This window comes from Serinus canaria, chromosome 25 (assembly GCF_022539315.1).
Source record: "Serinus canaria isolate serCan28SL12 chromosome 25, serCan2020, whole genome shotgun sequence".
In the NCBI taxonomy this organism is placed as follows: domain Eukaryota; kingdom Metazoa; phylum Chordata; class Aves; order Passeriformes; family Fringillidae; genus Serinus; species Serinus canaria.
Genome location: NC_066338.1, coordinates 12,695,505 through 12,709,551, shown reverse-complemented (window position 1 = coordinate 12,709,551; position 14,047 = coordinate 12,695,505). Strand labels below are relative to the sequence as shown.

The 14,047-nt window shown below is 60.7% G+C and overlaps 3 protein-coding genes across 3 annotated transcripts; 1 reads left to right on the top strand and 2 right to left on the bottom strand.

The window, feature by feature from the left end:
• Positions 1–96: 96 nt before the first annotated feature.
• On the bottom strand, positions 97–2,180 carry CIART (circadian associated repressor of transcription). The gene is made up of 5 exons (XM_030233772.2): positions 1,902–2,180; positions 1,244–1,543; positions 965–1,040; positions 801–879; positions 97–716 (listed from the first exon to the last, which is right to left on the bottom strand). Exons 2-5 carry the CDS (start codon positions 1,475–1,477, stop codon positions 452–454), a joined length of 654 nt encoding a protein of 217 aa, XP_030089632.2. The 5' UTR covers positions 1,478–1,543; positions 1,902–2,180; the 3' UTR covers positions 97–451.
• Positions 2,181–2,981: 801 nt separating this feature from the next.
• On the top strand, positions 2,982–5,884 carry CA14 (carbonic anhydrase 14). The gene is given in 12 exon segments (XM_050984659.1): positions 2,982–3,050; positions 3,181–3,201; positions 3,871–4,050; positions 4,121–4,263; positions 4,676–4,771; positions 4,856–4,922; positions 4,990–5,147; positions 5,221–5,347; positions 5,450–5,470; positions 5,546–5,601; positions 5,603–5,631; positions 5,729–5,884. Coding segments are annotated over 12 exon segments (1,032 nt in total). The 5' UTR covers positions 2,982–2,998; the 3' UTR covers positions 5,811–5,884.
• A 437-nt stretch (positions 5,885–6,321) lies between these two features.
• On the bottom strand, positions 6,322–8,370 carry APH1A (aph-1 homolog A, gamma-secretase subunit). The gene is given in 8 exon segments (XM_009099222.4): positions 6,322–6,567; positions 6,719–6,842; positions 7,067–7,114; positions 7,116–7,195; positions 7,269–7,391; positions 7,487–7,560; positions 7,845–8,003; positions 8,257–8,370. Coding segments are annotated over 8 exon segments (786 nt in total). The 5' UTR covers position 8,370; the 3' UTR covers positions 6,322–6,502.
• Positions 8,371–14,047: the final 5,677 nt, after the last annotated feature.

Below are 14,047 nucleotides of genomic sequence, written 5' to 3'. Positions count from 1 at the left end.
GACCGGAGACACCGCGGGCACTCGGGGTCCCAAGCGGAGGGGACAGAGGAGCACCAAGGGCGGCTCTGAGCCCCCACCCCTACCCGCGCCCGCCCCACCGAGCACAGAAGACACGACACCGGCTGGCCCCGGCCGCTCCCGCGGCGTTTATTGCTTCCAGCAGGGCCGGCTTTGAGTCCTCCTCACTCGGGGGGTCCCACGCTCCCCCCCCAGCCGCCGGGGGAAGGCACAAGCCCGGGAGGGCCCGGCCCCCGCGGGGAGGGGGCTCCGCTCCGGCCAAGGCACGCGGCCGCCCCGGCGTTGGGGCTTCTGGGGGGGTTCGGGATCCCCCCGGGTCAGTCCCGCCCGCCTGCGGGTCTCACTGACCACCGGTAAAAAAGAAACAAATCAAAAAAAGGCAAAACCAAGAAATGCAGATGAGATCTTCCCCCCCCCCGAACCGGGGGGGGCGTCACACGTCCGGCGCCGGGGGGGACTCGGGAGCCCCTGTCTGGCACTGGGGGGACCCCCGCTGCTGTAATGTCCCTGCAGGGCTGGCGAGCGGGAGCTCCCCGGGCAGGCGGCGGCACCGGGGAGCCCCGGGAGGACCGGCGGGGGCGCGGCGGCGCGGGGGAGCCGCGGGGGGAGGCGAGTCCAGCGCGGGTTTAGGGGCGACGTGGGGGAACCAGAGGCGTAGCATGGCCTCCACCTGCAGCAGCGTCCCCAGGTAGCGGGCACTGTGGAGAGAGAGCTCCTGTCACCCTATGCCGAGAGGGGGACACTCCCGTGCCCGCCCCCCTGGGCTCACGGGGGACACTCACCCCATTTCTGGCTTCTGCAGCACCCCAATGATCCGCTGGAGCCGGTCCATGGCCACACTCTGCTGGAAGCTGCTCAGCCCTGGGGAGGCCCGAAATTGGGTGAATTCTCCCCAAAGGCAAAGAGGCGCCTCGAGAAGGGGGAAGAGGGTATGGGGGGCACCCACCTCTGTCGTAGCGGCCCCGCCGCAGCCCCTCCAGCAGCTCTGCCAGTGGCCGGATGAAGCCCCGGAGCTCCCGACACTGCCAGGAGGAGGAGGTGACTGCACTGCAGCCAGAGTGGGGTGGGGTCTCGTGTACCCCCTCAAACCCCACTTACCTCCCTCTCATCCCCACCCACCCATTCCAGGTGAGGAAACTGAGGCAGACCCAGCTTTTTTAGGGGACCAAGCCCTTCCCCACCTCCCATCTTAGGGGTGCCTCTTCGTTTTGTGCCAAAACCTCACCTTTTGGGCAAAGAGGCGATCGCCATCGCTGGGAGGGACATCCCCGCTCTCTCCTTTCCGTGGGCGCTTTCCCCCGCGGGGTGACGGTGGCGATTCGGGGAGTGCCCGCTCCAGCCCCCCCGGGCGCTTGCGGCCGCGCTCGGCTTTGGGGGCGCTCCGGGGGGAGCTACCGGCCTCGGCCCCGCTGTCAGAGGCAGGGGAGCCGCAGGAACAGGCGCGGGCGGGGGGCTCCATGGAGGGGGTGGCTCCCCCAGGGGAACCTCTCGCTGCGTTCAGCTCCAGCCGAGGCTGCCTGAGGGACTGAGGGAAGGAAACACCAGGGGGATATCGGACAAAAATGGAAGACAAGGAAGGAACTGCCTTGTTCTCCCGTGGGGGTGTCATCCCCACAGCCCCAGTGCTGCCTCACATGGGGGAGCAGGTTGGGCATCTCCTGAGGCAGGGTGGGGGTGCAGGGACCCAGCTGGCACTGGGACCCTTAACCCAGGACCAGGACACCTCCAGCCTCCCCCCCTCCATCCCCTGCCGCCCCCTCCCCAGACCGAGATCCCCCCGCAGGATCCCTCCCGTGATGGGGACCTTACCCCACGCGCTGGGACCCCCCAGGACCTTTCCCCCACCCCCTCCCATCCCCAGCCCCGGTCACCCCGGGTCCCACCTGCTCCCGTCTGCACCTGCGGTGGTGCCGATGTCCCTGCCCCGGTGTCGCTGTTCCCGTCCCTGACCCAGTGCCGGTATCACCGTTCCGGTATCAGTGTCCCGTTGCCAGTATCGCTGTCCCCGTTTCCCGTGCCGGTGTCAGTGTCCCTGGGCAGGTGCCGCGGTGGCCGTGCCGGTGTCCCCGTGCCGGTGCCGCTGTTCCGGTGTCCCGGTCTCTCTGTCCCCGGTGCCGGTCCCGCCCCGCCCGCGGCGGCCCCACGCGGACACGTGCGCGGCCGCACGTGCCTCCGGCCGGGCCCCGCCCCGCCCCGCTCCCATTGGTCGTCGCGCCCGGGAGGCCCCGCCTCTTCTCTCCCGTTGGCTCATTGCCGCCGCCCGGCGCTGATTGGCCGGAGGGCGCTGTTCTGGCCACGCCCCCCCGCGCGGCGATTCGGGGCAGGTGGCTCCGGGTACCGCCCCCATTCCCTCAGCCAATGGGAGGCGGTTCCGGCGGTGCGGCTCGGCCAATGGGCGTGGCGGAACCACCCCCTTTCATTACATAACCAGGGCGGGGCGGCGCGTGGGCCCCCACGTGGGGGCGGGGGCCCCTTGTGACGTCACGCTCGCCCGTGGGGGAACGCCCGCGAGGCGGGGCTTCCAGGAGAGGGGCGGGGCCATGGAGCGCGTGGGGATTTGCCCGGGGCTCCCCCCGAGCGCCCCCAGCCCCCCCCAAAATATTCCCCCCAAAATCCCTCCCAGGGCCAGAGCCCCAAGGCCCAGGAGGCTCAGGGTGACCCCAACACCCCTCCACAAGGCCAGGGGGCCCCACTCAGGCCCCCCAAACTCTCAGAGCCCCCCCAGAGCCCTGCAAACCCCCATCCTACAAACCCCTCACCCCAAAAACCCCAATCCTACAAACCCCTCACCCCGCAAACTCCCATCCTACAAACCCCTCACCCCACAATTCCAGAGCTCGCAGCCCCATCCCCACGCTCCCCTCACCCCGACACCCCGGGCATGGCCTCTCCAGCCCCCCCGTCCCCCCGGGGGGGCCCGTCCCCCTGGGTGGGTATTTACGGCCGGCCCAGTGGCACCCGGCCCCCCTTGCCCCCCGCCATGCTGAGTGTGCTGCTGCTCCTGGGCGGCCTGGCCCCCGCCCTGGCCGCTGGTGAGTCCCCCCGGGGTGCCCCCCGCAGATCCCGCTTTGGGGTGCACCCCCAGCCCCTCTCAGGTGCCCCCATGTGGGGCCAGGGGGCTCAGCCGAGCCCCCACCCCAAATCCTCCACTCTCCCCAACAGGTCCCCACTGGACGTACGAGGGTGAGTGGGGCCCCACGCAGGGACCCCCCCATTTATCCCCACACCCCCTGAACTGAGGGGTTCCCATGGGTCTCCCCAGAAGGTGGGGAGGTGATGGGTGACAGCCCCCCCTAATCTGTGTCCCTCCAAATGGGAAGAAGATAGGCAGATCACCCTCTTGATCCCCCTTGGGACCCCCAAACATGTCCCCGGACATCTGGGACCCCCCCAAACGGGAAGGAGATGGGCAGATCAACTTCTTGCTCGCCCCCAGACATTTGGGACCCCACAAATGGGCACCCACCTAGCTCCCCTAAGCCAGGCGGGGATGAATGGGTGCAGCCCCCCAAATTTTCCCTCCTGCCCCCCCTTGCCCCCCTCGCTCCAATGGTCCCTTTGTGCTCCTTTACATAAGACTCCTGCTGCCAAATCCAATTAGGATCCGGCCTTGGCCAAATCCCGCTAAGCCCCATCCCGGCGGGCCCAGGGGGACCCATGGGTGCCCCCCCGGCCCCGCGGGCTCGGCTTTGTCCCCGCTCTCCCGCCTGGAAAAAATGTCCCCAGCAGATTAACGAGGCCCTTGGGAATGTCACCCGCGTCCCGGTTTGGGGGGCACCGAGGTCGTTTTGGGTCACGGGGGCCGTGCTGGGTGAAGATGGGGGGTCCCACCGGGGGTCTGGTGCCCCCCAGGTCCCCACGGGCAGCAGCACTGGCACGAGGCACACCCGGAGTGCGGAGGCCGGGCTCAGTCACCCATCGACATCGCGACAGCGCGGGCACAGCACGACCCCTCCCTGCCGCCGCTGCTGCCCGAGGGCTACGAGCACCCCGAGAGCCCCCAGCTGACCCTCGCCAACAACGGCCACACCGGTGAGCCCCGGGACGGGGAGAACCGGGCGGCCCCCGGTGTCCCAGCCCCGCTGAGCCCCGTGTTCCACAGCCGTGCTGGCGCTGCCACCGTCCCTGCGGCTCCGGGGGCTGCCCAGCGCCTTCGCTGCCGTTCAGCTCCACTTCCACTGGGGCCGGCCCAGGCACGCCGCTGGCGCTGAGCACCTGCTGGACGGGCACCGTGCCCCCGCCGAGGTACCGTGGGTACCGGGGAACAGCTCCAAAAATGGGTCTGGGGGCGGGAAATTGGGTGGGAAAGGAGAATGGAGTAGGTTTGGGGTCAGGAAATGGCGTGGGAATTGTGTGGGATATGGTTGTGGGGAGGGGTGTCAGTGTGGGAAACAGCATGGGAACAGCGTGGAAAATGGGTTTGCACTGCGGGAATTTGCTGCAGGGAATGGAAAAGGGGAGGGAAAGGTGTCCGGGGATGGGAAAGGAGTGCAGGGAGGGGAAGGGGTGCAGAAGAAAAGGGTGAGAAACGGGAGTGGGAGCAGGTCCGGGCACTGCGGGGTGGGAGCCGGGGCAGGGGCTGGGGCGGCTGGGTGGGGGGCTCAGTGGGGTTGGGGTGGCCGGGCGGGGGGCTCAGGGGGTCCTTGCCGTGCCGCAGATGCACGTGGTGCACTTCGATACCGAGCGTTTCGCCGATGCCAGCGCGGCGCAGCCGCACCCGGGCGGGCTGGCCGTGCTCGGCGTCCTCCTGGAGGTACGGACCGCACACCTACACCCCCCCCACGCACCCACCCGCGCTTCCCCAGCGCATCACTGACCCCTCCCCTCACTCCCCCAGGTGGGAGACGACCCCCACCCCGCCTATGACAACATCCTGAGGCATCTCGGCAGCATCCGCTATGCAGGTGAGGAGAGGGAGGGGGGAACCCCAAATCCCCCTCCTGGCACGCCCCAAATTGCTCCCCCCCACAGGGCAGACGGTGGCCATCCCCTCCTTCAGCATCCGGGAGCTGTTGCCCGAGCACCTGGAGCGTTACTACCGCTACAACGGCTCCCTGACCACCCCGCCCTGCTCCCAGAGCGTCCTCTGGAGCCTCCTCCCGCAGCCCGTCCGCATCAGCCGCGCCCAGGTAGGAGCCGCTCTGCGGGGAGCCCCCCGCCTTTGGTGGACCCAGTGCTGCCCCCTTCCCTTTTCCCTTCCAGCTGGAGCAGCTCCAGGGAAGCCTTTACTCCACGGAGGAGGGCCAGGAGGAGCCGCAGCTCCTGGTGGACAATTTCCGAGCCCCGCAGGAGCTGAACCAGCGCCCGGTGCTCGCGTCCTTCCCCAGGGGTGAGCGGAGGGGTGGGAAGGGCCCCCTGCACCCCTCAAGAGGCTCCTGAAGCCCCAGGTGGGCACAAGGAGCTGGCCCTGAGCCCGGCTTTTCCCTTGCAGAGCCAGAGGGATATTCCACAGGTAGGGCCAGGCCAGGAGGTTGGGCTGGGGGGGGTCACACCTGGACCCTCCTGACCCCCCCCGGGTGTCACACAGGTGAGGTCATCGCCATCAGCTTCGGCGTCCTCGCCGGCTGCGTCGCCCTCTTCCTTCGCCATCCACTTTGGGGCCAAGAGGATGCGGTGAGACCCCCCCCCAGCCCTCAGAGGGACCCCCGCGGCTGGGGGGCCCCGAGCTCCATGCAGAGACCCCCCCTCACCCATGTTTCTGCCCCGGCAGGGAGAGGCGGGCGCAGGCACAGGACGTGGTGTTCAAGGCTTCCTCCCGCCACTCGCCCGTGGACACTGGGCACTCCCGCTGACCCTGGTCCGGGCTGGGCTGGGCTGGGAGGGGCTGGCCCACGCCATCCCCCAGCCCCACTGCAAATAAAACCCTTTCCCCCTCCTGGTGGCTCTTTGTGGGGTGGGAATCAGCACCTTTGAGGGGCTTTGGGGCTGGCTCACGTCACCCTCAAGAAACTCGGAGCGAAGCACAATGTGGGGAGTGACCCCTCTCCCCCTCCCCTTCTCCCCAGCAGCCACAGTGTCCCATGGTTTTGTAAAAGGGTTTTACTGTTAATCAAAAAAATAATTTACCCCCCACTGCACCTCCAACCGCCCTGGGAGCTGAACAGGGGTGAGAAGGGCAGAGCATCCCAGTCACGGTACCCCCCACCCCCAGAGCATCACCAGTGGATGCACCAGGGGTGGGGACCCCCTCAGCGTGACCAACACAAGGAAATGGTGGGGGGGTTCCTGCCCTGAGTTCCCCCAGGCCCACCCTGGCCTTCCCCAGAGGCTCAAACTGAGGGAAAGGAGTTAACAGAATCTGGGAACAAAGGGAAGAGGGTGGTGGTCAGACCCCAAAACCCCCTGGGAGCACCAGTCAGACCCCGAACTCTCCCAGCAGAATCAGATCCCAAAGGTCCCCAGGAACTGGACAGACCCAAATTCCCCTGGAGCAGGAGGGGTGAAGGCTTTCACAGGAGTGTCTGGCTGTGGGGCCACGGCTCCCTCACCCCTCGGGAGGCACCTGCAGCGCCGAGTAGAGCATGGCCTGGCCCTCAGGCTCCTGTTTACCTGGAGGAAAAGGGGCATTTGTGAAGATGGGGTGGTTTGGGGGTTTGTGGAAGCCCCTGGGAATGCAGCCCCCATTCAACAAGACTCATCCACCCCCATCCCAGCAGCTCTGCCCCCCCCCCCCCAAAAGTGACACCCTGTCCCCCCTTACATGAGAGGCACTTGAGGACGTTGTGGAAGGAGCCACCAGCGGTTCTGAAGGCCCAGAGGCCAGTGCAGAGCGTGAGGATGAAGATGGGGCCCAGGCTGGCCTCGTACCACGGGTTCAGGAAGGTCTGGGGACACAGGCAGACAGGTCACACCTTCCTGAGCCCTCCTAGGGCAGCAAAAGGAGTGCTCAGCCCTGCGGAAACCCGGCTCAAACCCCTGCGTGCCCCCAAATCCTTCACTGACCTCCAGCCCGGGCACCCAAGAGCCTGTGGGTGCCTGGGGGTGTAACTCACCCCATGGCCCTAGGCAGGGAGTGTGGGTGGGGGTTCCTGTGCCCCCCAGGACTCACCAGCCCCGAGGTGAGCAGGTGGCTGCCCACCACCAGCCCCAGGCCCCCTGGCGCGGCGCCGCTCACAGGCGTCGAAGAAGATGATGCCCCAAAAGGTGTGGAGCAGAACCAGGGCCATGGTGAGGAAGGCTGTGGGGAGAGACACAGAACCTCAGAGCCTTCCTCCTCCTCCTCGTCCTCTGTGCCACGGCCCTGGGCTCACCAGAGGTGATGAAGTAGTACGGGGAGTCCCCATGGATCCCGACGGTGCCCGGCCCCGCAGAGTCTGCCAGGATGTTGGTGATGGAGAAAACACCACTGATGATGCCGAAGGAGAGCCCAGACACTGTGGGGGAACTGAGGTCAGGGCAGCCAACAGAGCCTCGGTGGGCTCAGGGAAGGGCAGAAGAGTTGGATGCAACATCCCGGGTCTCTGCTCACCGTAAGCCATCCGCCGCAGGGAGATCGGGGACCGCCCGTCCTCGCTGAGGGTCGCCAGCCCTTCATCGGCCTTCCTGCCCCGCCAGAGAGAGAAAGTGAGCCCCAACACAGGGAGAGGGGAAGGGAGAGTGTGACCCCAGCCCAGGGAGAGCGTGAGCCCCATCCTAAGGAGAGTGTAAGCTCCATCCCAGGGAGAGCCGCGGTGAGAGGAGAGGCTCCGCTCCTTCCCGGGGCTCAACAAGGAAAACACTTTGTGGGGCTCCTCGGGACACAGAGCCCCAAATCTGCTCTGGCTCCCCCAAGCCCGGGGACACCCCAGGCACCGGCACAGCCCCGCGGGCCCCGGGCGGGCTCTTACTTGAGTATTTTGAAGCAGGCGAACCGGCAGAGCTCCTGCAGCAGCACGGCGGCGGCGGCTCCGAGCGGCAGCAGCGCCGCGTCCTCCCGCCCGCTCAGCTGCACCGCCACGGACCAGAGCAGCGAGGCCGCCAGCAGCGACAGCAGCCAGAAAAACGCCCTGCGGGCAAACGGGACACCGGGGTGGCACCGCGGGCACCGGCACCAGGCCGAGCCGCTCGGTACCGGCACCCGCACCGGCCTCAGCGCTGCTCCCAATCGCCCCCGAGGTGCCTCCGCCGACCGCTCCCTCAGCCGCCCCCGGCACCACCAGCGGCCCCCGGAGCCGCCGCAGGCCCCTCAGAGCACCCCCCAAGGGCCTCACAGATCCCCGCCACGGCCCCCTCAGCCCCCGGCAGGCCAGTCCCGCTCACCCCGCCACCAGCACGATGACGAGCAGCGGCTCCGCCGCCACCGTGAGCAGCACGAGCGCGGCCGCGGGCCCGAGCGCGATGGCGGCGCAGCCCAGCAGCACGGCGGCACCCATGGCGGCCGCCAAGAGCGCCCCCTGCCGGCCCGGAGGAGCCGCCATGGGGGGGTAGGACCAGTCCCGGGACAGGGGGACACCTGGGGACACCTGGCACGGCTTGTGTCCAGCGCCACCTGTCCGCAAAGTCACCTGTCCGCAAAGTCACCTGTCTGCAGGGTCACCTGTCCGCAGGGTCACCTGTCTGCAAGGCCACCTGCAGGGTCACCTGTCCCCAGGATCTCTCCTCTCCTCTCCTCTCCTCTCCTCTCCTCTCCTCTCCTCTCCTCTCCTCTCCTCTCCTCTCCTCTCCTCTCCTCTCCTCTCCTCTCCTCTCCTCTCCTCTCCTCTCCTCTCCTCTCCTCTCCTCTCCTCTCCTCTCCTCTCCTCTCCTCTCCTCTCCTCTCCTCTCCTCTCCTCTCCTCTCCTCTCCTCTCCTCTCCTCTCCTCTCCTCTCCTCTCCTCTCCTCTCCTCTCCTCTCCTCGTCCTCTCCTCTCCTCTCCTCTCCTCTCCTCTCCTCTCCTCTCCTCTCCTTTTACATTTTTTCTCTCTTCCAAGCCCCTCACATCTCCCATTCTGATTCTGTCCCCCACCCCCACGCTGCTGCTGTTTACAGAGGAGCTGGGAAGAGCAGGAAAACTTTATTTAGACTAAAAAATTCCATCAGCCAGCAAGAACAGCCCGGACATCTCCAAAGCCCCTCCCTCCAGATTATTCCACCTCCCTCTGGACTGACGGTGCCACAGGGAGTGCTGGGCACTGAAAATGAGGATTTTTCATCCATCTTCATTTCTCCTGCGAGGAAAACTCCAAACAATGTCCCCTGCAGCCTCTTCCGCAGGAATCCTGTGAATGCCATCTCCTAGGCACGAGGCATTGTTCAGGGAAGGATCAGAGTTACTGCCTGCCTTGGATTAATTTCCCTCCTTGTTTTGCTTCCGCCTATTAAAGCTGGGAAATGACAGCACATCCGAGCCCTGCTGACTTCAGCTGCACCTTCCTCCTTGGACTGACCCCCCCCGGCACAGCACCAGGCTCTGGGTGCCCACAGCATCCCTGGGATGCAGCCCCTTCAGCACAGCAAGAACCAGGAGCCTCCTTCTTCCTTCTTTTTCCCCTCATTTTCCTTCCTTTTTCCCTCTGGTTTGGTTCACATGTTGAGTTTTCCCTCAGGAAAGGCGTGCCTCCCTTGCTGCTCTGTTGTTGTGTTGAATTTTGGCAAAAAAAAAAAAAAAAACAACAAAAACTTTCATAATGAAACACTAAAGAGATAAAAGTAGAAATATAAAGCAAAATAGGGATTTGGGGGAATAGGAAGCAAGGTTTTGGGATGGGAGATGGAAAAACCCTTGGTCTGCCTCTTTTCTGTGGTTTGCTCTGTGGTGCCAGATGTGAAGAGTCAGTAAGAAAAAAGGCTAAACAACAAAAAAACAGAAGGAAAACAGAACAGTTTCCTTTTCCATCCAGAAGCACAATTCCAGAGCTGCACCTGGGGTGCAGGATGCTGCTGGGAAGTTCCAGCTGGTCACAGCCAGGGAAGAGCAGCTGTTTCCTCCTTTGGTACCTTATGGCACATTTTATCCAGGTCCCTTTTCCTTAGTGGAATCTCCAAGTTTTCCCAATTTTTGCAAGTCTTGGACCATCACAGCCAGTTCTGGAGTCTGAGCCAGCAAATCCCACTGAATTCAGCTCCCACGCCAAGGCTTTGTTCATTCAACCCCATCTGATAAGCCAGAACCATCCTCAGGGATCTTCCTCGCCCCTTCCCTCCCCATTCCTTTACTCCCAGGATATTTTAACCCTTCCCTGCTCCCCCAGTGCCTCCTGGCTGAGCTGCTGGCCCCAGCCCTGCTGGGATTCTTCACACCGAGTTCAGATTTCTGCTTGGGTTGGGATTTTTGAGTTTCGATGTTATTCTTGTGGAGGAGGGAGAGGAGGGTCTTGTGGAGAGGAGGATTTGAAGAGATTCACTTCCTGCTCAGCATTCCTGGCCATTTAACCCTTTGCCAAACATCTTCCTACAGATGGGGGAAGCTCCTTCTGCAAAGCCCAGGGAGGCTGGGAACCAGATTTGGGATGTGCTGGAAAAATTCTTCAGTTGGGTTCACTCTTGGTAGGAAAAAAAGGCTGCTTTGAGGAATTTGGGCTTAAAATTGATTAGAATCCTTAAAATTCACAGAAATCTTTGGTTTAAAATCAACAAGAGGTGAGATGAGCTTTGAGGCCAACCTCTTCCATGATTCCATGGCCCTGCACCCCAAAAGAGAGCTCCTCCTGGACTATGCAAGACTCATCTTGCTCTTTCTTGGCTTTCTGACCTTCATCTTCAAGTCACCAAAATGTTGATTTTACAGCTCTGTCTCTTTCTCTTCCCCTTTTCCTTCCTCCTCTGGTCTGCACCCATTTCCACCTGGATCCCCCTGGCTCCACACAGGAGTTCTGCTATCACCTTCCCCCCAGGGTGTTTTTACCCACGCTAAAATAAAATAAATCTATGACCGTTCATGTTTCTTCCTCCTGATGAAGAAACTGAGGCACTGGAAGGGGAAATGAAGCCAAAACAAAAAAATCCCCCAAGATTTTACGGGAAGTCGGGAGTCACTCTGGCTCCCAGTCAGCATCTCTGCCCTCTCTCCCTGAAGAATTCGCTATTTATAGCTCTGCTTTGCTCTGTTAGAACATAATCAAAACCATCCTCTCTCCATATGAGAACTCATCCAGCGGCACTGACCCTCCCCGAGGGAAAACTTCCCAAGATTTGCGATTCAGCCGTCCCAAACGCCTCTGCAAAGGGGAAACTTCCACCGCCGGAGCTGCGGCGCGGACCCCGCACGGTTCGCGCTCAGCCCGGTGCTGCTCGGCACAACCCGGGCTCCCTCCCACGTTACCGAGGAGCTTTGCTCGGCTCAACCCCCCCGAGTCATTTCCTGCCTTCTCGGGCACCGAAAGTCCCGCAGGAGCAGGAGCGGAGCCGCTCCGGCAGCCGACACCCAGCAGAGGACGATGAATTTCTGCATCGCGGTGCTCCTGGTCCTTCAGTCCTTGCCGGGTAAATCAATTCCCCGAGGTTTTTTTTCCAGGGTTTTCTAAGGGCAATTTGATTTTTAGCTCGCTGCTTTGATTATTTGATTCTATTATTATTAATTTATTATTATTATCCAGCACTCCTGGGATCACGGGACAGTTGGGGGAGGGTCTGGAGGCTGAAAGATCTTGGGGGATTTTCTTGGAGAAAGGGAAAAAACCCAGCGGGAATACACGATGTAAATTACTGAAAGTTTCATAAAACCTCTGCTTGGAGAACAGTGGGATAGTGAAGGTTTCCCGCATTGTGTTCAAACCATTTGCAAACTCCAGCTGGGAGCTATTAGGAGACACAGAGAAAAAACCCCAACAGGATTTCCTGAGAGTTATGTGGGCAGTTTGAGATGGGGAAGAGCAGAATCAGGGTATTGAGGGAGGAAAACCCCAATCTGGAGCTGCTTAGGGATGAGCACGACATTCCACCATCTCTGGGAAGGTGAGATACAGAGCAGCACGGGCTGAGGGGAACTGCAAACTGCAGCTCTTCCCCTTTCTTGTTTCTTTTCTCCTTCTCCTCACCGAAGGAACAGATTCAAACACGAAACATCAGGCCAGGGGATTCCCAGCTGGAAGCTCTTTTCAGGATGCAGTTACCCTGTTATTCTTAGTGGGACTGCAGTGTAAACAAGGAGTGACTTTCTGGGAAAGCTCCGTGCATGGGATGAGGCACCCCAGAGCTCAAGGCTGCTGGAGCACTGCCAAAGGAGCGTGGGAAGGAGCAGGATGGGGGCCAAGGTCCAATTTCAGTCCAAATTTCCCCAAAAGCTCAGGGTGGGAGTGGGAGAGGTCAAGGTGTGAGGCTGTGCTGTGTCCCTCCTGCAGAGCTCCCATCCCAGCCTGGAATCTTCAGGCTCAGGCACTGTTCTCAGAGAATTCCCTAATGAGGATTTGGGATTTGGGAAGCCCAGATTTTAGGATCTAGGCTTTGCCAGTGCTGAGAAAGTCAGGGATATGAGAGGAAGAAGTGAGAGGGTTTGGAGAGAGACCTGGAGCTACAGCTGTCCCTGGGCATCACTGCCCAGTCATTGGGATCCAGCTATTGATGGTGTCACTTATAATTACAATATTATAATGATCTTATTTGTGACTATAAATGAGTGTCAAACTATAAAAATATCTTATTATTCCATATCTGCCATTCTCATGAGTATCTTAGTGTATGGATCTGTGACTGTTAGAACATTAATATTCCCAATTAATTTGCTTTAAAAAATCCTCCCAAAACCCAAGGAAACACACAGAACCTTATGTTTGGAATAGGGAATGAGCCACTCCCTCCAACTGTGACAATGTCACAGGGGTCAGAATTCATTTATAGCGGCTCAGCCCTAAGCAAACATGAGGGTCCCTCGTGAGCCCTTGGAGCAGATGGATCCTGGATGAGAGGCTCATCCCAGGGGAGATCCAGCCCAGCCTGGCTCTGGGGTGCAGGAGCACAGCCAGAGGCTCCATCCCCACCACTGCATCTCTCACTTGCAGCACATCCACACCCAAAAATGAAGAAAAACCCCAGCTCTGCTCTGACCTCCCACACCTTTAGTTGGGATCTAACTGTGGGTGAGGTTGTAAATCCATCAGTCCCACAGGAAAGGGGTTTTGCCCAAAGCACCAATAAATCAATAAAACTTCCCATGACCCCACAGCTCCACCTGAGGTTCCTCATGGTGATCCCTTGGTGTTTCCTTTGCTTTCAGGGAAGGCAGAGGTCGAAGATGACACGGAGGAGATCGCACCGGATTTATTTGAATACGTGTCTCATTTAAGTGAGAAATGCCTTTTTTTTTAAAGCATTTTCCCCATTTTCCACAAGCCACAGGAGAGAGTTGGGATAACCAGGGCTGGGAAGGGATTTATCTGAGTTGTCCAGACTAATTTGAGTTACACAGGGGGGAAAAGCTGGGTGATCACAACCCAGGACATGGGGGAGGGACTCACAGGTGTCCCCAGTCCCCACAGTGCCACCTCACCTGGAGCTCTTTCCATTCCAGGTAATTATTATTATTCCACAGAAGATTATTACTATGACAACATCACAGCAACCCCTGCCACGTACGTGTATGAGTTTGATTCGTACGAGGTGAGTTGGTATTCCCCTAAAAAACAGATTTTCCTCACTCAAATCTCTGCCACAAGGATGAATAAATTGATTAAACCTGCTGATTCTTAGACCACAGAACAAATGAAGTGAGTTTGAGTAGAGTGTCCATGAACAGGAATCATGGGATGGTTTGAGTTGGGATTTATTTCTCCAGTTTGCACAAATCAATGGGAAATTCCTTGTTTTCCCAATTAAATACCAGCAAACCACCCCAAGGAGGGATCTCTCTGCATAGGAGTTAATCCTATGCTGTGACAGACCAGTTATTTCTTTTTCTCCACATCCAGACAAACACCACTGGAGAGCTGGATTGGGAGAATTGGTTTCCAGAATGGAATGCCACCACCAGTGTTCCAGGATTACCAGATACAGATGCTCCAGGGGATTCTAGGGATGCTAAGGACAGTCAGGTGGGTGCCTGTCAGCTCTGCCACAGGCTTTTAGCACATGGGACTTTCTGACTGATTTATTTTCCTTGACTCACCAGGATTTTCAGGAGTCATTTGGATCATCCCT

Excerpts from the sequence above, each read along its gene's own strand:
- CIART (XM_030233772.2), bottom strand. The coding sequence starts at position 1,477 with ATGGAGCCCCCCGCCCGCGCCTGTTCCTGCGGCTCCCCTGCCTCTGAC. Across the intron at positions 1,041-1,243 it reads ATCGCCTCTTTGCCCAAAAG|TGTCGGGAGCTCCGGGGCTT; the intron begins GTGAGGTTTTGG and ends TCCTCCTGGCAG. Across the intron at positions 880-964 it reads GCGGGGCCGCTACGACAGAG|GGCTGAGCAGCTTCCAGCAG; the intron begins GTGGGTGCCCCC and ends GGGCCTCCCCAG.